Source organism: Eublepharis macularius, chromosome 9, assembly GCF_028583425.1.
Source record: "Eublepharis macularius isolate TG4126 chromosome 9, MPM_Emac_v1.0, whole genome shotgun sequence".
Lineage (NCBI taxonomy): Eukaryota > Metazoa > Chordata > Lepidosauria > Squamata > Eublepharidae > Eublepharis > Eublepharis macularius.
Window position 1 is genome coordinate 65627009 of NC_072798.1, and position 22496 is coordinate 65649504.

At 39.1% G+C, this 22496-nt stretch overlaps 1 protein-coding gene across 1 annotated transcript; it reads left to right on the forward strand.

Annotated features, from left to right (window-relative positions):
* The first annotated feature begins 972 nt into the window (after positions 1-972).
* Positions 973-21676, forward strand: GNS (glucosamine (N-acetyl)-6-sulfatase). The gene is made up of 14 exons (XM_054988984.1): positions 973-1235; positions 2846-2905; positions 3923-4129; positions 4823-4888; positions 5167-5265; positions 9407-9574; positions 11033-11115; positions 12219-12337; positions 13084-13187; positions 14166-14267; positions 15279-15386; positions 15638-15748; positions 17645-17805; positions 18518-21676. The coding sequence occupies exons 1-14, from the start codon at positions 1095-1097 to the stop codon at positions 18591-18593; spliced, it is 1605 nt and encodes a 534-aa protein (XP_054844959.1). The 5' UTR covers positions 973-1094; the 3' UTR covers positions 18594-21676.
* Positions 21677-22496: the final 820 nt, after the last annotated feature.

The window sequence follows — 22496 nt, forward strand, 5'->3', positions numbered from 1 at the left end:
CAGGACTTTATAGGGGTTGCTGTCTTAGTCTGTTGCAGCAACAACAAAAATAGAAATCTTATAGCCCATTGACAGTGCAATCCTAAAAACACTTTCCTGGGAGTAAGTTCTTACAAGTTTATTTCTGAATAAACCTGTTCAGGATTATGGTTGTTGTGGGTTTTCCGGGCTGTATTGCCATGGTCTTGGCATTGTAGTTCCAAGACCACGGCAATACAGCCCAGAAAACCCACAACAATCATTGTTCTCCGGCCGTGAAAGCCTTCGACAATACTGTTCAGGATTGTGCCCTATTTTATGCTAGCATAACATTTTGTGGACTTGAGCATTCTAGTCCGTGAAAGATTATACTGCAATAAACTGGTCACAGTTTAAAACAACCATTAGACTCCTTTTTACTAGATAGTTTCAGGTGGGTAGCCATGTTAGTCTGTAGCAGCAGAACAAAACTCGAGTCCAGTGAAACCTTAAAGACCAGTCCCCCATCACTCCACCCCAGAAGCGTCTGTAAATCAAAGTTCATTTCATCAGACATATGAACTTTGCTTTACGAAAGCTGATAAAGGTTGCTGGTCTTTTACTGGGCTCGAATTTTGTTCTGTTTACTAGAGCTTCTTCGGTGAAACCTCAGCACAAGGCGGCTCTTTCTCGCTCTATGGATTTCATCCTTCCCGCGGCCCCCTGTAAGCTCCTTAGAGGCTACGGAAAACGAAGCCCAGCTACTGAAGTACAATCAAAAAGAGTCCAGTAGCACCTTTAAGACTAACCAATTTTATTGTAGCATAAGCTTTCGAGAATCACAGTTCTCTTCTTCAGAGAACTGAAGTACGGAAGCACGCCAGCGTCGCATCTACGGGAATACTGGAGGCAGGCGTTTAAGTGAAGGCGGAAGTTGGGAGCAACTAGGAGGAGCCGGTGGGCGGGACATGTCGCCTCTCGGGGAATGCCTGCCGGTCACGTGACGCCGATACGCCCTCCCCTCTAATATAGCCGGAGGAGAGGGGGGGCGTGCGCGTCTCGTTTCTCCGCGTGACTGTCTCGCGCTCAGGTGCGGGTCTCGCGCGCCCTCCCCCAGTTCAAGCCTCGGGCGCAGGATGGGTGGCGCGGCCGCCTCGGTGCGGCCTCTGTGGCTGCTCTGGGTCCTCCTCGGCCTCAGCGCCGGTGCCCACAGGGCGCGAAAGCCCAACGTAGTGCTGATCCTGACCGACGACCAGGATGCCTGTCTCGGTGGGATGGTAAGTAAGCGCAGCAGTTTCGTAGCGGCCGTGTGAAAGGGCCTAAGGGGGAGGGGGAGCGCCGGGAGCGCCGCCAGGGGGTTGCAAGTGGGGAGATGCGAAATAGCCCCACCTTGGCGGGCGGAGGCCGGCGCCGAGTCCTGGGAAGGAATGCTTTGAGGTCGGGGGAGGAAGGTGCAGTTTCTCTGCTTGCCCCTTTTCTAGGAATTGAAGCGCCCCTCGGGAGTAATCACAGTTTTTGGTCTTCTGTTGGACGCTGCGGCGGGGAGCACCGGGATGCCGGGGCGGCATAACTGGTCTTTTCCTGTCCAGCCTTTGAGATTCTTAGGAAGGGCTTCGTTATGCAGGTGCTTAAGGTCTGCGCTCAGGCGCCTGGTAGCTTCAGTAAAGGGGCTTGGGACATTGGCCGGTGTTGGCTCTTAGCCTGTGATGCAAGGGGGCGTAGCTCGGATTGTGCGAATTGGTTGATGACAGGGTTCCGCTTCTAGTATGTTGCCGCAGATGGTCGGGGAATGAGGGGTGTGAATGCATCATGGAATGCTGGAAGCTGAGGGCCAAGCTACAAGTGATGAATGACACTTGATCGGCAAGTGGATTGAGTGGGGAGCAAGTGGAGGGCAAGTGAACAGGGAGGAATACACTTGCCATTCAAATGCCATTCGTCACTTGTAGTTTGGCCCTGAATGTTGCTCTTGGAAGTACACATGCAAATTTGTGTCCATAACTTCCTTGTGTCCTGTTTCTGCTGAGCTACATCGTCAATAACAAATTATGTCCAAACTCAGTGTTTCTCAGTGTTTCCTATGCTACTGTCAAATTTGGGTAACCTGTGATCATGTAGTTCATGTCAGCTACTATGATAGAAACCGTCTACTATCTATATTAGACACACTGGATTGTCACTACACAAGAGATTATTTGAATACAAAAACTAAAAAGGAAAGCATTCAGGACCTAACCTAACCACCCAATAAACAGTTTGTAGGTCCTTTCAAACACAGGCTCCTGATGATGGAAAGCTGCTGTTTTGACCTGTAATTGAAGCTGTCTGTATACCTGGGGACTTTTCAGGTCACGACTGAATTCTGCATAGAATTGTGCTGTTAGTATTGCATAATGAAGCCACCTTGAGGAAGGTGGGATACAAACAGGGCTTTTTTCCAGCGGGAACGCAGTGGAACGGAGTTCCGGCACCTCTTGAAAATGGTCACATGGCTGGTGGCCCCACCCCCTGATCTCCCGACAGAGGGGAGTTTAGATTTCCCTCTGCGCCAAGGCGCGTAGAGGGCAATCTAAACTCCCCTCTGTCTGGAGATCAGGGGGCGGGGCCACCAGCCATGTGACCATTTTCTCCGAGAGCGATTTAAACTTTAAAAAACTCCCCCCTTGTTCCAGCTCACCCAAAGTGACGTCATTGTGCAGTCCTGAGTTCTTTCTAAGGTAAAATGCTTGGATGTTTAGTTGCTAAAAGGAACAACAAATGCAACACTGATCTTAAGTAGAATGGTTCTGGTATTCAATGCAGACATGGGGGAGGGGATCCAAAACACGTCAGTCTTCCATAGTCATACCACTTTTGTAATTCTTTATGCATAAATTCTGTGTTTCAGACACCATTGAAAAAGACCAATGCCCTCATAGCAGAGATGGGAATAAGCTTCTCCAGTGCTGTAAGTACTGAAATCAAGACACGCGTTTATGAACAATACAAGCAAGTGTGATTTTTTTTTTAAAAAAAACAAAACAGATCAGGTGGGAACTATGGTCATTCCTTGATGTGATACTGGTATATCTGCTTAAGTTTACTCTTTGTAAAGTGCCGTTTCTCAAATGCTTTATGGTGAAAATTTAGTTGTGCCGTAAGGCAACGAGAAGTGTTGGCAACTTAGTGCTATGTTGCTAGTCTCCATGTTCTCTTTGTCTCATCCAGTGGGACAGAGAAGCAGAAAAGGCACTCAAAATTGCCATAACATGTTCTAGAATCTGGGATTGGGTGCTGGTGTGTTCCAACTTTATTCCAGGCTTTGTCATTTCTTTCTGTATTTATTTGCTTGATAATCTTGTTTTGAATAGATGGTCTTTATATATGCTAGAGGACACACCTGTGTATATAGTGGGCATCGTAATTCTTAAGCTGTGGACACTTAATCAACCATAATCTTATACTTGCCTTTTACATGTAGCAGTGCATTTGCATCATTTCCCAAGCAATAAAACAGAAATATTGGTGGGCCTCCGCAGGCTGAATATGGATTGTATACCCCTTTGCACATAATTCTAGTGTCAGAAAAAAATAGAATATTAATTATACGAAAGAGAAGTTGGAGGCCCACAAGGAATCATGGTAGAAATCCAGCCCAATTGTGGTAACTGCAGGTAGAAATAAAGCATTAGGAAATTTCTCCATGATCCAAGTTTCTATAAACTCTTAGGAGATTGAGCAAGCTGGATTTCTCATTGGTCACTGTAGTATTTTTTCCCCTTTAATATTTCAGGAGGCTTAATGCATATTTCAGGAGGCTTCTGATTATGGAGAAACACCTTCCTCATCTGTGAATTACACACACATCAATTGAATTAATTAACCCCATTTTTCTGCCTTATTGATGGACATTTGACATATGTCACTATGATGAGCATTTCTGACTATCACTTAGCTTATTCCCTTCTTTAATTTTGTTTTCTAGTATGTACCCAGTGCATTGTGCTGTCCAAGTAGAGCCAGCATCTTAACAGGAAAATATCCTCATAATCACCATGTTGTTAATAACACTTTGGAGGGAAATTGCAGCAGCAAATCCTGGCAGAAGATTCAGGAACCATATACCTTCCCGGCTATTCTCAAGTCTATGTGTGGCTATCAGACTTTCTTTGCTGGGAAATACTTGAATGAGGTATCATTTTTATGTACTATACTAGACATTGCCCTTTTTTGTTTGTTTTACTTTTTGGTAGCTACTTACAGAAATTTAGTGCATTTTAATACTGTTTCTGCATATTTCAAAATACAAAGAACAAGAATTGGATTTTTATGAAAAGGAAGATATTATTAGATATTATTTCAATTATCCAGAATAGCTAGAATAATTGAATAAGCTTGGTACAGTAATAGTCTTGAACCTGGTCCTATATTTTCCTCCTTGCTGCAGTTCGGTAGTTTTTTGCCTTTTGTTTTGTTTTTAGCCACAAAATTTGGGAGACTTGGGGAGGGGGGGGTCACAAGTTGCTACTGGAGAAAAGAGAGGACAGAGGCCACTCGCTGACTTGTCTGTGCCGTATATTAAAGCTTACAGTCAGTCATTCTGCAAATCTAAAGTTCTATATGTTTTTCTGAGAGCTAGCAGCCAAACATAAATCACCACATAACTTTGATAGCTTTGCAAGCCCATATACATGAGATATAGCTATCAAGTGACATAGAAACTACATTGTAGTTTGCTGAAAAGTCAAAAGCAAATTGTAGTTTTCCATATCTGCAAACTCTACAGTGCTATTCTTAATATGCATGGCAATAAACTTGCCATACAGTAGTTAGTCTTGGTTAGTAGAATCTTATTAGTGACTCGTTTATTTTTTTATTCTTTCAGTACGGAGCAGAAGATGCTGGGGGAATTGGCCATGTTCCTCCTGGATGGAGTTTTTGGTATGCACTAGTAAGTATCAAAGAGTTCTAGTTTACTTATGTGTATTTAAAATCTTAATAGAATGTTTAACATACTTCTAGAATGATGGCCACAATCTGGTAAAATGAGTTTTAAGATTTCACATGCTACCCATTTTAATAATTTTTATTTTTGGAGACTATTAAATGCATTTTCATCAAATACCAAGATATATTACAATCATAACTGAATAACCAATGCAGTACAATTTAGTGATCCTAATGGCTAATTTTTAATGTGTATGAAGTAGCTTTGGTTGTCTTCCACAGGAAAAAAATTCGAAGTACTACAATTACACACTTTCAGTAAATGGAAAAGCACGGAAGCATGGTGAAAATTACAGTGTCGATTACCTGACTGATGTACTGGTGAGAATTTCTCAGTTGTTCTGTAAAACATATTTCTGTTGGTTCCCTGGCTATCTTGTTTCAGCATTATACAAGGAGTTCAACCTATTTAACAGGAATTCCAGTGAATCAAGATTTTGAGTCATAGATGCAGAGGAGTTAGCCGTGTTAGTCTGTGGTAGCAAAATCAAAAAGAGTCCAGTAGCACCTTTAAGACTAACCAACTTTATTGTAGCATAAGCTTTCGAGAATCACAATTCTCTTCGTCAGATGCCTGATACAGAGACAGAGTCTCTGTATCAGGCATCTGACGAAGAGAACTTGATTCTCGAAAGCTTATGCTACAATAAAATTGGTTAGTCTTAAAGGTGCTACTGGACTCTTTAAGATTTTGAGTGTAAACAAACTTTGAGTCTTAATCGCGCAAACTGCTTTACTCTACTTTATTTAGACACACTCCTGTAGCAAGGCACATACCTTACACTGTTTTTTCCTTACTCTAAGTTATGCATGTTAGGCTGTTTTCAGACCAGACCTTAATTAAGGAACCTTACCTGTGGTTTGATGAGATGTTTGGATTACCGAATCCTAGTTATGGTCATTGCTCTAATGCTGGATTCTACTACCCTTTGAAGCCGATGAGAAATGAAAGCAGAAAAGCAGTTCTAATAATCTAGATCTGTATGTATGTTTGGAAGTTCATGCTTTGGTTTCTAACTATATATGCCAATCATGGTTGGTGTGATGTCTAAATTGATTGTATCTATTTGGGGAGCAAGCAGAAGAATTACGTTTAATTCATTTGTGAAATTTCAGTTACAGTGGTTACCCCTTATAAAAGACATGGGGAGACTGGTCTAGAATTCATGAGACTGTTTTGAAGTAATAGAGTTCTAAATTATTACGCAAGTAGTTAGCACCAATTCATAACAAGTTGTAGATTGTATATTAAGAATGAGTATTTCTTCAGGCTGTTAGATTTTGAAATTTTACATACATAGGACATTCATATGCTAGGTTTACTTTAGTACAAAAGTAAATAGCTCCTAAACTAACTTTTCCTGTTGAAAAAATCATCTTTCATCCATAGATAGTTGCATTGTCTATTTTGGAGAATGGCTAGCAGCAGCATATTCATAAGAGAGGTATACCTTTTATGCTTCCTGAATATACCCCAGATACCATGTTAAAATGTATGTAAAATACATTAATATTCTTTTATCCAGTAAAGAAAAATATCTATGGAAAATTACAGACAATGCTGAACATCACAAGAATATTTATAAAGTCTAAACGGAAGGTGGATTAACAAATTAAATTTGAGAGTACTGTTGTTGCTCTTTTGATTGCAATCTTCTCCTAATCTAAATGTTTTTTATTTTAGAATTATAACTAAATATCTTTTAAATTATTATTGAAAACAAAGTACCAAAAGGTAAAATTTAAACAAGTAATTCAGTTGTGTAATACTCAGAAGTATTTTACATTGATTTAAGTTGCTTCCAACATATATGACAATTTGTTTTTGGACAAATAGTAGCTGCTTAAAGTATTATAAATGTAAATGTTTGACATAGGTAGGTATGTAGGTATTTATTGTAACGGTCCTTAGACCAGCTATACATAATAAATCAAAGTGTAGCAAGATAAAATACATCGTTTAAAATTCATATACTTCAAATAAAATATCAAAACACATCCTAATACAGCAATATAGTGGTAAGCGTAACCAAATCCTGAGTGAATTTTGTTTCACTGTATTCCCCTGATATAAAAGTGGTATTAGGCAGAAGTCTTTAAAACTTAATCAGGATGAGGGGACTCCCTCGTGGCCATTCCAGTATTTGCGGGTCTGTTTTGTTGTGCAATCACTTGGGTGCAAAACTTAGCTGTCATTCTAGTGACAGCTGGATTTTTGTCAGCCAATAGCTTTGCCAAGGGTATGTTATCTGGTAACCCCTCCAGACCAAATAACAAGGGAAGAATTGTCAAGTCTCTAGTCCTTTTCTGGAAGGGGCAGTGAAAAAACATGTGTTCCAGTGTTTCCACCTCTCCAAGGGGACACCCGCAAATCCTTTGCGCATTCGGTAACTTCTTATATCTCCCTTCCATTACCTTGGATGGCATGGCATCACATCTTGCTAGAGTGAAAGCCCTCCTATAGGGAGGGAATTCTAAATTATTTAGATATTGGGCCATCTTCATATGGTATCTGGATTCTTCTGATGCTCTAAATTTAGGATTTTTTATTATGTCTTGCTGACGCTCAATGTCACATACCTTTTGTTTTATTTGTAATTTTGCAGCATCAAAACTTTGGGACAACAGAGCCTCAAGAGAGAAGCCCATCTTATTTAACTTGCTCTCAGTTAGCTGTAGCCACTTTGGCTGGTAACCATCCTAAATTATTAAATGGAAAAGGCCTTTTGGATTCTTCTGTGTCCTAAGCCATTGGCGAGCCAAGGCCAGAAAAATTCTTGCCTCCATTCTCATTTGTCCCATTTCTAATCAGAGTAGGGAATTGGGCACCCCGGGTGGAACTTGTAAGATGGATCGGAGAAACTTTGATTGAATTCTCTCCAGAGAATGTAGACCACGATCTGAGATGCCCAAAAAGGTGCCATAAAGGAGTTGGTTAATGACTTTAGCCTGGAAAAGTTTCAGCGCTGACATAATGAACACTCCTCTTTCTACTATGGCAGTAGAATATGACATGTTGAAAAACACTTCCAGTGCCTTACAAATTTAGACATTGAATCAATTTTTCTAGATTAATCTGACTTCTTAGCTCGTGCCATTTGCACCCTTCTATTTCTGTCCTTCCCTTCTAGTTTCTCACATTCCTGCCTCCCACTTTGCAGCAGTAATGAGGGGGGGAAACCTGTCTAGCAACTAGTAACATGATAGTAGCTGGAATAAGCGGAGGTGCTGGAGAATAGGTGGGAGCTGTTCAGTGCATGGAAACGTGAGAAGAGAGAGGGAAGTATGTGCCAGTCCAGGCTCTGCCTTGGCACTGCTCCTTCAGCCTCCCAGTCTCTTGCTCAGCCCCTGCAGTGCCTCACTGCTCTCTCTACTTGGAGTGGGAGATGTACTGTACTGAGCCACTTGCCACCCAACTCTTTTTTGAGTGCTGACATCTGCCATTTTAATGGACTTACTTATTCATACCTCATTAAATCTTCCAAACTATCCAGTTCTGAGGCTTCTATCCCAAATTCTGAACAGCTCAAAAGAGTTTCAGATAAGGTCTAAAGATAGATCTTTCTTTAAAGAAACTACAAATGACTAGTACAAATTATGCTTAGTACAAATGATTTTTGATTGCTTCTTGTTTAACCTTTTCCATCAAGGCACACAGACTTCTTTTAAAGTTTAATCTGTATTTATTGAATAAAGCAAGATACTAAAATATAAAGGCTTATTAAAATGAAACCAATCATTTATGAACATCTGTATGCAATAAAAAGTAAATCCCTTAAAGCTAAAAATGATTTAAAATCAGATCATACTCAAGTATAATATGAAATGCATTAAATTTTCAGTAAACACACATGCAAATATTTTTCACCTAAATCTTCTTCATGAGATTTCTTCCATCAAAATCCTAATCCTGTATCTTGGTGACATTTTTATAGTAATTGACATATGCTAATTATAAAGGCATCTCTAAGATCTTTAACACATTTTTAATAATATAAAAATATGATTGTCTTAGATATAGCTGTTTGTTCAGATTTTCAATCGTGATATTTTATCAAAGCCAAGTGTGATATTATGGTACAGGGGCATGATAAGCTCTATAAATACTTAAAAGTTGTCAAAAAGTTGTGAGCTGATTAGTGGTCCACTGTAACAATTAAAGAATCATTAATGATTAAGAATAATTAATATCCAGCTTTTAATTGGTTGTCAAAAGAGAAAAGGAACTGTGTATTGCACAACCTGCTGTTCACTTCCCACTACACCATCTTTCTGCATCTCCTCAACCTGGTGCGCCCGCCCCCCAGCTCCTTCTCAGTCTCTTGAGCCAGCCCTGGATGAGTCACCATATGAAGTAAATTTGGACTTGTGGGTCACCATACCAGAAAAGTTGGGAACTACTAGCTAAGACAACAGTTTTAACAATATTACTTGAATTTAGAACTTTGATATTTGTGTTCAGGCCAACATGTCCCTGGATTTTCTGGAATATAAATCCAACTTTGAGCCATTCTTCATGATGATAGCAACTCCAGCACCACACTCACCTTGGGTAGCTGCTCCTCAATACAAGAAGAGCTTCCAGAATGTCAGTGCTCCAAGAAACAGTAATTTCAATATTCATGGAAAGGTATGGATTCTTGATCCCTTGCAAATAAGTTGACATTGAGTAATGCTTCCTAGAAGTAGTACATCTTGATTTCAATTTCTAAAAGAGCTGAGAAAGTTTTGAAAGTAAAAACCAGATCCTTTGATGAGCATGTTTCTATGGAGTTTTCCTTGTCTCAGTAATGACTTAGAAATGTGATTTGTAAATAATATAGAATATAGTATATTTTTTGAGTACTTAAGTTAAAGATACATGTTAGCTTTTATAACGCAGTTGGGTTTGTAGAATCTTAGAGAGAAGATATCAGTGTAGAGAATGACAGTTGAGTGGATCTAAATAATTTAAAGCTAAAAGCAGGTGTGTTGAGCATCCTTCCAAAGACACAGAATAAGGAACTTTGTCCAGCCTTACGTTGTTGGGGGAGGGAGCAGTTAACGGATGCCCCCCGTATAGTATGTTGCTCTATAGCTAAATGAGCTGTCTGCTTGATAACAAAGTGATGCCCCAGACTATCTTCTCAGTGGTAATCATAGTATTGAGCTAAAGTGGCATTCCAGCTTCTATTTGTGTTGCTAACGGAAGTGTCTGGAAAGTTCTTTGTCCTTCAGTTGCTGGTGGCTGATCTACTATGAGGCAAGCAGTTGCGCACAGTTCTCTGAAAAATTGACAGTCACGGAGATTGTTAACTCCAGATTAGATTGGTGCAGCTCATGCAATCTCTAAATGAAAATGAAGGCCGCATTACACTTCCCCTCCTGGGATGAGGAGTGAGCTCTGTCTCAAGCGCCTGGTGTATTCTGTTTCTCTGCTTCTGCTGTTCAAGGTCCTGTTTTTGTAGCATTGAAGGCCTTCTGCAGGATCTGATGTCTTTCCCCTCCTGTAAATCCTTGTCTGTAGCCCAGTGATAAGCTTGTATTCAGACAATATGCTTTCATTAAAGGAAAATAAACATAGCTTTTAGGACTTCCATTATACTGCTTTAGACCAAACTCCTTTTGTAGAAGAAAGTAGTTTAACATAAAAACTCATGTTTAGACTTCATTGCAGTAAACTGCTTCAGAGGAAAACATCAGGAACAGCAAATAAAAAATTAGAAAACTAAGCAGTAGAGGGGACGCCTGTAATCCAAATGGCATATGTTAAGTGATTGCTATTACAGGAAACCGTAATCTCCTGGATCCATTTTGTTTTTTTATGCCTGCAGCTGTAACTTGAGAGAGTTTTACATTTCTTATAACTTGGTAATAGTTGATTTATATCTGATCCCTTCCCAAGGGCTCAGTGTTGGTTAAAATCCACAAGTACAAAGGCTACTCACTCTTCTTACACTATCCTAGTCAAAGGCTAGGAGTAAAAAAGTCTTGCAAATAATTTTTTAAAAATTTGGTTTAAAATGTACTGATTTTCTTATTACTGACCTGGAGCCTTGGGTATAGGGCAGGATATAAATCTAAAGGAATGTTAATGTGTGTCTTACAGGACAAGCATTGGCTCATCAGGCAAGCAAAGACTCCAATGACTAATTCATCAATACAATTCCTAGATGATGCTTTTAGGAAAAGGTAGGAAAGTTCACTATGTTTGGGATTTCTTGCAAAACTGAGACCAAGCAATGTAGCTCTGTTAAACATTAGCTTTGAAAGAGGTTTTTGATGGCTCTTTTAGGTAAAAATTTTCAGTTTGTACAATAATGATGAGTAGACTGCTATAACCTTTGTGAACAACTCGCTCTCCTCCTTTGTCCTTACCAAAGAGTTATCCAAAGGGCCAAGGTTGTTGAGTAACATAGACAGTACGCTAGCTACCTACATATCTTCTAGAAGGCATAGGCTGTACTCACAGCCCTAGTTGTGGATAGATTAGCACAATCTGCAGACATTTGCACAGGTAGGTAGTGTCTAGAGGCCCTGTTAGTGTTTGGTTTTGTTTCATGTTGTTAAATCCTGTGGGTTAAAACAAGAAATCATTTATTAACACAACAAGAAACCAAATGGGATTGACCTAACAGTAGCTGTAACAGAAAACATGTCACATATGCTTTTTTAAAAGCACATTAAGGATATTCTAAAAGGTTAGCATTGCTTCAAAACTGTTTTTTTTTTAAAAAAACAATTAAGATGACCTTAAAATTTCACTCTCTCAAGTATGAGCTAGCTTAAATGCTTCTTGCCTGATCTGTAGCTGTCTCTATATAGCTGAGAATGCAGACTTGGTTTTATAATAATATAATAATAATAATAACATTCGATTTATATACCACCCTTCAGGACAACTTAACACCAACTCAGAGTGGTTTACAAAGTATGTCATTATTATCCCCACAACAATAATCACCCTGTGAGGGAGTGGGGCTGAGAGAGCTCCTAAAAGCGATGACTGACCCAAGGTCACCCAGTTGGCTTCAAGTGGAGGAGTGGGGAATCAAACCCAGTTCTCCAGATTAGAGTCCCATACTCTTAACCACTGCACCAAACTGTAGGTCAGACAAATTATGGCATGAGGATTTATTCAGTATTCTGCATCTGAAAGGTGGAAAATAGTTGGGTTCTGAAAACCAAACAGTGTTTGCTTCAAACTGTGAAATGTATATCAGACTTGAATGTACATGCTGTTAATTTTATAAAGCTTCAGCTTTATAATCCTGCATAATCCTTTTCATATACAGGTGGCAGACTCTACTATCAGTGGATGATATGATAGAAAAACTTGTGAAGAGGCTGGAATTCCATGGGGAACTGGATAATACATACATCTTTTATACATCAGACAATGGCTTTCATACAGGTGAATAAGTAGATGGCAAAACCGAGTGGTTTAAAATTAAAATTTTCTACTTAGTTCATGAAGCCCTGGGAGCCAAGGTGACAGATCTTTAGCAATTTGACAATGGAATTATCAGGAGAGGCATACAAACAAGAAGAAACAGAAGTCTAGTTCAAAATTACACATCTCCCTCCAAATTAGTATCCTGTAGTGTTCATTGTGTTGCTCTATGTCAAAATGACCATGATTTTGTGATGGGTTTTTTGAACTTCTTAGTCATGATAATATACATGCTGTGCTTTATATAAGACTTCCTTGGGTGCTTCTGGAATCTCTTCAGAAACTCTGGGAAGGTGTGATGCTTTGTGGCCTTGGAAATCATTGGTAGACATATTTGAGTCTAATGTTTTTTTCTAGAGGTCATTCTCCATTCTCCCTGAAAAAGCTAGTTGGCATAACAGGCTTTGAAAAAAGTGCTAGGGAATCTAATCTAAAATATACCTGAAATTGAGCAGACAGGAAGAAGCAGCATATAACCAAAGGTTGGATTGACTCCAAAGAACCATGAGCAGAATTTCAGAAGAGAACTCCCTCTTCCCCCTTGCTGGAGCTTTCTGTCTCCCAAATTCAAGAGATACTAGAAGTATGCAGAAATGCCTTCAGCCAGCAAAAAACAATTTTACGTCCCCAGAAGTATGAAAATATGCTACCTGTAGGATTTTATTATAAAGCACATGTGTCAAATTTCTGCTCTGTATGTTTCTTAGGTCAGTTTTCTTTGCCTATTGACAAACGTCAACTCTATGAGTTTGACATTAAAGTGCCCTTGTTGGTTCGAGGACCAGGAATCAAACCCAACCAGACAAATAAGGTACATTGTTTAAATAGCATGTTTTGTGTTTTGGGGAGAAAAGCAGGGTATAAATAAATAAATAAACAAATAAAGCTGCCCTTGTGAGCGTGCCAATGCATTTAAGGTATGGTTTCATAGAAGTGCTATTCATAACATGTTCAGGAATTCATGAGTGGAACTAATAATGTGAAGTAAAAATATTCTGAGTGGAAATAAAATATGTAGAAAGCATTGAGTGAGAACCTGCAGTAGTATAGCATGGAATTATTAGCACTTTTTGTCAAGTCTGCTAAACAGCTATTGCTTTTGGCTGAGCTGTACAAGTAGTCAATAAAAGCATAGCTTTATACTCACTTGTTTTAACTTCCTGGTCTTGTGGCCTGATTCCTATTCATAAATGATTGAATGATGGATTCACTTGGCAGCAGTAATAACAACTGTGCTTATATACCACTCTTCTGGATAGATTAGCGCTCAGAGCAGTGACCATAGTCAGTGTTATATTATCCCCACAATACTGCTAGGAAGCTGGGACTGAGTGGCTTACCCGAGGCCACCTGCTGAGCTCATGGCAGTAGCAGGATTCCAATCAGCAGAGTGTTGATTCACAGCCCAACCACTTAAGCGCTATGCTACAGCAGCATTAAGCAGCAGTGATGTAGTTTATTCTGTTCACTGTACAATAGGATAACAAGAGAAAAAACACTAGATCAAAAATTATTGGGATTGTGGTGCAGAGGCAACTGACAATCCAAACTTTATATGAGGGATACCACCTGAAGTGATAATGTAGGCAGATGGCAGGAGTGGTAAGAATAATTGGCCATTCAGCTGCTCTCCTAATTCTCTGGCAATACATATTTGTAATTCTTTGACCGAAGTTAATATGATAGCCTATATGTTTAATTCTTTCGTACCCTTCCCTGCTTTGTTTGAGTCTTAATTAGAAAATTTAATACTTTTGTGTATGTGTGTGTGTGTTTTTATGCCTTCCAGATGCTTGTGGCAAATATTGACTTAGGTCCTACTATTTTAGATATTGCAGGCTATGACCTAAATAAAACACAAATGGATGGGATGTCACTTTTACCACTTCTTGTAAGTAAACAGATGGGACTATTAATGAGCATTCTTGTAATTGCTTCTAATGTTGCAATATTTTTTAAAAAATGTGAATAAGTTTATAAAGTCTCTCCCTTGCGGATGTTTTCACGCTGCATTGGCAAGCATGATTGCTACTAGGGGTGTGCACCTGAAAAATATTCGGCTTTTGGGGGGGGAACCCGAAATCCGAAGTGGCATGCCGCTTTGGATTTGGGTTTTTAAGTCGCTTCGGTATGCTCTGTAAAGATTTGGAGGATACTGAAGTGACGGGGGTGGAGGCCCACTCCCACCCCACCCTTTAACCCCATCCCCCCACCCCCACCCACTTACCTGGTCAGGCTCCAGCCTCCAGTGGCGCACTGGCCAGCTGGCTGGTGGCAAAGGCCTCCCCTGCCGCCGCCGTCGCCACACAGCCGCAGCCAGCATGGCTGGCCAGCAGAGAGGGCTTCCCCTGCCGCCATACAGCCGCAGCCGGCACAGCTGGCCGGCAGAAACGGCTGCTGCTGGAGGCCAGCAAGGAGGCATGAGGGCCTCCTCCTCCAACCGGTTCCAGGCAAGTGGGGGTAGGGAGGTGAGGGTGGGTCAAAGCCATAGAAGAGGTACATTTTTATAATGTGCCAAAATGACATAATATATGCACAATGGAAAGTGTACATCTATCTATCTTAAACTCGTGCAATTTTCATTGTGATTGTTGCAGAAACAGCACATTAGGAGAGAATTAGGTAATAAATATGTTCCTCAGTAGGTACAGTTTTCTGTTGACTCAAGTTATTCGAAGTTGCAGCAGTGCTTCAATATCAAACTGTAAAATGTAATGATTGGCTTTCTTCAGGATTTCTTCATATTTACTTTGTTTCTGCTGCTACCACATGATCAAGCTTAATATCCACAGTTATGATGGTTAGAAGCACTTTTATCTAAGATGCTTACATTCCGTTCCTTCTGTGAACCCACAGGAGGGGAAAAATTAACACCTACCTTTTAATGTTTGCTTTCTTGTAGAGAGGAGATGCAAATGTGACCTGGAGATCAGATGTTTTGGTTGAATATCAAGGAGAAGGGCATAACAGCAGCGATCCTACCTGTCCTGCCCTCGGGCCTGGCGTCACTGTACGTAATTCTGAAAATTGTTCTCTACATTTTTTGGATAAGGGTGAATATGATTGGTGAGGGTTTGGGTGGAAATAATAGGAGCTGTATCTTAGACATGGGATTTAAGCAAGTGTGAGAGATAAGGAGTATTAAAGTAAATTTGGAAGTAATTTCAGGAGTCTGTTGGTAGGGTTAGAGATGCGTACCCTTACCCTTTCAATCTGTTGTTTATGTGAAGTGGAGCTCAGTCTTACAACTTGTTTTTATAGCATTGTTTTCCAGATTGTGTTTGTGAAGATGCTTACAACAATACATATGCTTGTGTAAGGACACTCTCAGCTTTGTGGGATCTACAGTACTGTGAATTTGATGATCGGGAGGTAATTCTTTATTCTGTATATCTTTGGCTACATAGTGTTGATACTCATTCTTTCAGTGCTCACTATACAAGATACATAAAAAATATAACAGGTATGAGATTTTTGTAAGGAGAAATATTTGTTCTTGGATTTACAGAAATCACTTTTGGAACCAGATTAATCACATTATTGTGTGGTTACACAATACAGGTAGAAAACAACATATTATCCAAAGTACTGTAACATAAGGGCATTTTTGGATTCATGTCTGTACATGTAATCATCCAGTTTTGTTTGAATTTTATTACAGTTAAACAGATAAGGAACTTTAGATGTTACAGTCAGACTAGTTAAAAGGCTGCTTAACTTGACTGCTGTTTTTTGAGAGGTCATCTCTGCAGACACACAGGAACTTGAGCATGTGCAGAGTCATAACTAGAACCTTTGAGAGCTAAGTTTTAGTGCTGTTTTGGGTGGTCAGGAAGTAGCATTTAGTGTGTGCGCATGTGATACGCCATCGTCATTTCCAACTTATGGCCTATATATTAATGGCCTTCAAAACATCCTATCATTAACAGCCTTGCTCAGGTCTTGAAAACTAGAGGCCAGATTTGCTAGTCCAAAGCTACATATCCTTAATGTAAATTGATAGCTGGTTCTGCCACTATCTTCCTTCTGCCTGAAAGCAGGATCTAGTGCCACAAAGTTATTCTAAGGAAATTGTGTGAGATTTACCACAAGAAACCTCACGTGTGAGAGAGAATGAGTCTAAGAGTGTATTTGTCAGACAGACAGATTTCTGTATTGCCCATGTGAAAGAAGGGTCTGCACTTTCCATGTATATTTGTACAGAAACATGACCATGCTTCCTCTTGTCAATCTGCCAGACCTGTTCTTTCATCTAAAGAATATTCAATGACTATACAGATGTTCCCTACTAAAATCCATACTGAATGGATTCCCATGATGTTTTAGTTGGACTCAGCATAAGTAATCTTAATTTCTGTAATAAGGGCTGTATTTTTTCTGGCACTGCAGTTTCCCCAAGTAGCAGTAGGCTGTATGCCCAGTTTTATCTTCCAGCTAATAGACATTACAGTAAGCAGGGCCAATTGAGGAAGCATTGCTGGCTCTTACAGGCCACCAAGAGGGTGCTAAATACAAGGTTGGGATACAGAGTGTGGTTCCTGATGTAATAGCTGCAGCTAAAGTAATAGTGAAGACTAGCTGATGGGCTGGTGGCATTGTAAATTGAATCCATGCAACCACTTGAGCTTCAGAGGAGACAACAGTCCTGCAAAAAGATCCGGGACAATTGGCTTTTTTTTTTTTACTCTCTTGGCTCTTCTCCCTTTTAAAAGCAAAATTAAGATCTCATGAGGCATCTAGTGTCAGAAATACTCAGTAGTTCTTTCCAGCTTTCAAAATATCGGTCCACTATCAGTATGTGGTGAAACCAAAGCTGCTAAAAAAACCCCTAGCAGTTGTTTTTCCGAGTCTGCTCCTTGACGAAGCTTGGGGCCTGTTTCTTGTCCTATAAAAAGTCCAAAAGTAATCCTCCAATGGTATAAGGTATCTAGGCCATATTTCAGTTAAATTTTAATTATTCTTTATCATAGTGCTTTAGGCACGAATCTTCTTTTTGACAGTATGCTTCAGATCAGTATTTCTGTAATATTGCTGATAATGATTCATCATGTAGTGGAAACCAGTTTGATCCAAGATCAATCTCAGTGTTACCATTTTCTCTACATAAACATACTTGACTAAAGCGTAAAACTAGGCCTAGCTTACTATTGGTGCCCAGGTTTTATGAGGTCCAAGGCTAGGCTTGTTCCATGTGAAAAATGATCTGTATTAATATAGCTTCACACTAATATGGCCCTGAATATGTCTTACTGTCCTGATTTGCTGCAGGTATTTGTTGAAGTTTACAACTTGACTGCTGATCCACACCAACTAAACAATATTGCAAAAACAATAGATCAAGAAATCTTAGAAAAAATGAATTATCGACTAATGATGTTGCAGTCCTGTTCTGGATCAACTTGCCGCACACCAGGAGTCTTTGACCCAGGGTAAACGTCAATCTTCAATTATTAATTTTATAACTGCTTATGAATTTATAAGGTGAGAAGATTTGTCTTATATATTGTGCATTTCACACAAAACATTTCCTCTTGAAGTAAAATATAGCTGTAAATATTTTAAATTAAAATATCTCAAAGTGGGGCAAGACAGAAACTGTTTCCTTAGTAGAAAACATTAACAAATATGCATTTTTTTTAAAGCACATGTACATCTCTACCTGGATAAATGTCTTGTTTGATGACTGAACGTGAATTCTGAAGACTTTATACGGTTTAACCCTTGCAACAGACAGATCAGATAGCGACTAATCACTTTTAACTCTGAGCTGGGAATATAGAAAATGTTGTCTTTAGAAGCAAACTACCAAATGTGGTTTTGTTATAACCTCCATTTCTTTTAGTAGGGCTTATAAAACATTTATATATCATTTACAAATGTAAATATGAGTGCTTTTAAATGTTTTAGTTTTGGCTTCAATTACTGTTTTTATGATGCTTGCTTTAACTTTGTTAAGCCACCTTGGTGGTACTTATGGGTCAGAAAGAAGGGATTCAAATTTTGTAAATAAAATTTACTAGAAGTATTGTAGAAATGTCACTGTAGACTCACTTTACAGAGAAGAAATATTTTAATAGCATTCTGTAACAGCTCTTGTACCTGTGCTCAGTTATTTTTTTTTTCCGCTTTCCACCTTCTCAGGTACAGGTTCAATCCACATCTGATGTTCAGCAATCACGGAACTCCACCTCGCAGACTTTTCACGCGTTCCTTGTAGCTGCATCCACTATCCTGTTTTGTTCATTTTCTCAAAGCCACTGCAGCAGATCCGCCTCATTCATTTGGACCACACTTTAAAAGACGCTGTCAGCTGGCTTGGGAGGAAACTTCCACCTGGTTACCATGCGCAATACATGTATATTGCAGACGTGGTCAGTCTAATCTACTCAGCTCTATGATATCCATTTTTAAAAGGCTGTTACTATATTAACTCAATGAGTCTCATTCATTGTTGTTTGGTATAAATGAGGTTGTTAACTGCTTAAAAACTTAATATATGGGAAGAACTGGATAGGGGTAGGAGTAAGTTGTGCTGCATCTGTTTCAGAGCCAGAGGCCAGAGCCACTGCTCAGTAAGCTTTTTAAGTGAGTGTGGTTCTCGGATGTGTTTCTACTTTGAGTCTAATATAATCAAGTTAACCAGGCAGGCTGCCATCCATCATCTTCTCAGCTCTCCAGTCTGGTGTTGTGGATCAGAATTTGTTTGCCTTATGTTGTCTTCATGTTATCATCAATTCAGTTTTCTGAACTTTGTTATCCACTGAATGGACACTGTTCCCAAAGGCTCCTCAGCATCCAACATTTTCTGTTTTGTATGGTAACAAATGAGTTACGTGAATCTAGGCTAATTCAATTATGTAATTCTCAAGATTTGTATCTAACATTCTAATTTAGCAATGTATAACAGAAAATGAGGTTTGAGTCTTCTCTTCCCAGAAAGTTGTTTTGGGATCAAAAGTTAATTAGGTTTAGCCCACGCTAAGAGCCCTTTATGCTAAAGGATTGCAAGTTGTATCTCTTTAGTGCTCAAGCTTGATGCTTGGGACAGCAGTAATTGCTGGTCATTTTTAATTCATATCCACTTGGTGATGTGAAGTACAGTTTCAGCACTTTTTCAGAATTGAGAAGCTAGTAATATTTTAATGCATTATCCTATAATTGTCCTTAAAGGTAATAGATTAATGGTTAAGCATATGTGTAGCTAATAGGTACGTCTTCTAGAATGAAGAATTTATGTCGTATTTCATTCAGGATGGTATGCAAACACCAGTAGAAGCTGCTTTCGATGTGGTAACCTTTTGTTAAACTGACAGCAGAGATTGAGGGGCAACAGGTATTCCCTGAGATTACAGTAGGACATCTGGGATATGTGGTATGTACATTGCATCAAGTGCAAATGTATCAAGAAACTGCCTTTTGAAAGGAGAGATTGGTAAATTATGGAAAAGAAAAATGCCTTCTTTGGAACCCTTGTATGCCATGTGCAGCAGATTTTAGTTTGTACTTGGACATCATGAGAAGAATCCTTCAGCATCAAAGTAGTCCCACAATTGATTTTTCAGTTAATCTGATAAAAATTGAGATTTCAGGATGTATTTTGTAGATAACATGAAAGCTAGTCGATGAGTAACAGTAAATTGCATGTTTCTCATATGAAACAGCTGCTAATAAGCAAAGATTAACTTATTAAAGAAATTGGTCATTTGATGAGCTCCTTTGATTTATTTTTTTAAGGAAACACATGTATACTAACAATACTGTTCTAAGCAGGAACTTTCATCTTGCTAATCAAAATACATTAGGTGTGACCTTTGAAAATGGGAGCAGATAGTGGATAGCTTAAAGTCATTTAAGTGTCCAGCTACACTTAACTACAACTTTCAACTGGCATTATAGTGTTGTGCATGGTAATGTAATAGCAGTTGATCATGTTCCCCCACTCTCAGTTGTCCATCTTTTCCTGCTGTTTTTAATGATCTTGTTCTCTAAATGAGAAATTAATCACCTCACAGTAACATAGCCACTAATATTTGTCTTGTGTTTTATTTGCTGTTTACTGCTTGATATGGATAGGTATTCTATCTCAACCTTCGGTTAGGTGTACAGTAGGCCAAAATGAACTGCAGTATATTTTAGCGGCCTTCTTAGTGACTCAGCCACTAACAAATAACTTGAACACATATATTACATGGTTTATGTGTAGTACTGAACTTACCATTTTATTGCATATTTGTTAGAGCAAAGCTATAGTGCTACATGGGCTAGGTTTCTTGGCATGGATGCTAACTGCTGAGTCAATATAACCCCCCCAAAACAGGGTGTAGATACATATTTACATATTTAACCTAACTCCATTCAGTAAAAAATCCTGAGCCCCTAAAAGCTGCCTCCTCTCTCATCTCTTGCACATGTACCATGCACTACTCTAACCCTCTTTGGAAATGGTGATTGACATCATCTGTTGCCTATTTAGATAATCAAGTTGGGGTTTGGCTCTTGCCTGCTTGCACTTTAAGGACCCATTTAACTGCTGGATGCTAAGAAAGGCCTTAAAGAATATTAGTCTTACATAAAGAGTGGCTTTAAATCACTTGAGCATTAAACTGGTATGGCAACAAACTAAGTAATGGTCGAGTCTGTCTAGAAAACTGACACAGAAGCAACTCTTACCCATGAGAAATAGCTGCTCTATATCATGAGCAAGTAGCCCTGCAGTAACTCAGCAATTCAGTAATTATGCTGCATAACTCTTACAGAAAGCACTACAGAGCAGCAGAACAAATAAGTATTAATTAGAAAGTTTATCTTTGCCATAATTGACAGCTCTTAAAGTTTAAGTAGTACTTTCTCATGTATAGCATGCCACTCTTAAGATTTATTCTAAAAACTATTCAAAAAGTACCAGATGGTTTCAAAGGTGTATTATTTTGGTAATGCACTATAGAATAAACAAGCTTTGTACCTCTCTGATTTGTACCTCTTTCTGTGCTTGCAGCAGTCTTCTTCAGCACTTTCCCCCCTTCAGGACAAAGGCTAGTACAAGTCTGTAATGCTGTGTGAAGCCATGAAATCAGATGTTCTGTTTTAAGGCCCTTATATTCCTCCTGTGTTCCCTTAATGAAGAATGACACTGTACATATCAACCTTCTTGTTCATGATTCATAGAATTGTTTAGAAAGTGCCCTTTGAAGGACCCTGTATATTGCTGCACTTTTCAGTAAATAAGTATCTCAGTAAAGTTTCTGTACAAAACAAATTGTGAACTAAAATTAAAGACAAATTGTTTAGCAATTTATGTCACTTGCTGAATGGACATTTATTCTGTCAGATGTGGATTTTTAATGCATGGAACAGTGATTTAGTCATGGGAACCCTTTTGAATTCCTATAAATATAGTATTGTGTTTACAGCATGTTCTGTGCCTTCCAACCCAGTGGCACAGTACTGAAGCTGTTTCGTGGCAACTGTGAAAATGGCATGCAGCTACATCATGTTTATATGATAAAATAAACATGATGTAGCTGATAAATATGATTGTGATATTTCTCCACGGAAGTCCTTGCTCCCTTTAATGTAATTTTATACCTTTGTATACCTACAACCATCAGTTCTATGGGATCTTTATGTAGGATGAGATCCAGAGTAGTTAGCCATGTTAGTCTGTAGTAGCAAAACAGAAGAGTCCAGTAGCACCTTTAAGACTAACCAACTTTACTGTAGCATAAGCTTTCGAGAATCACAGTTCTCGTCAGATGTAATGGAGGATGAGGATGAGGCAGCATACAAGTTTGAAAAACATTACTTTATATGCATAGATTGAGTTCATTTTTAAAAAATAAGGTTTCAAAGACTTTGAAAAGGTAATTATCACCAATTCAAGAATTATCAGAGCCACCCATTTACTTCTCAGTACAGAGGATTAAATGAGTGTAAGAGGAGCACCTATATTGCTGCTATGAAGGTACTAATCCAATAGCCAGGTGAACAAGACCTGCAAGGTTGCATCCTTCCATTAAATGAGTGAGGGAAAGATCAGTAAGCAGGCCAAAAGGCAGATTGCTTCATCTACATCAATGGAAAGAAGTGTTTCAAAAAACTGCAGATGCCTAATGACTGCAGA

Bases quoted from the DNA above. Each gene is read 5' to 3' on its own strand.
- GNS (XM_054988984.1), top strand. From the start codon at position 1,095: ATGGGTGGCGCGGCCGCCTCGGTGCGGCCTCTGTGGCTGCTCTGGGTC. The intron at 4,130-4,822 runs GTATCATTTTTA...TTATTCTTTCAG, and splicing joins CTGGGAAATACTTGAATGAG to TACGGAGCAGAAGATGCTGG. The intron at 14,268-15,278 runs GTAAGTAAACAG...GCTTTCTTGTAG, and splicing joins TGTCACTTTTACCACTTCTT to AGAGGAGATGCAAATGTGAC.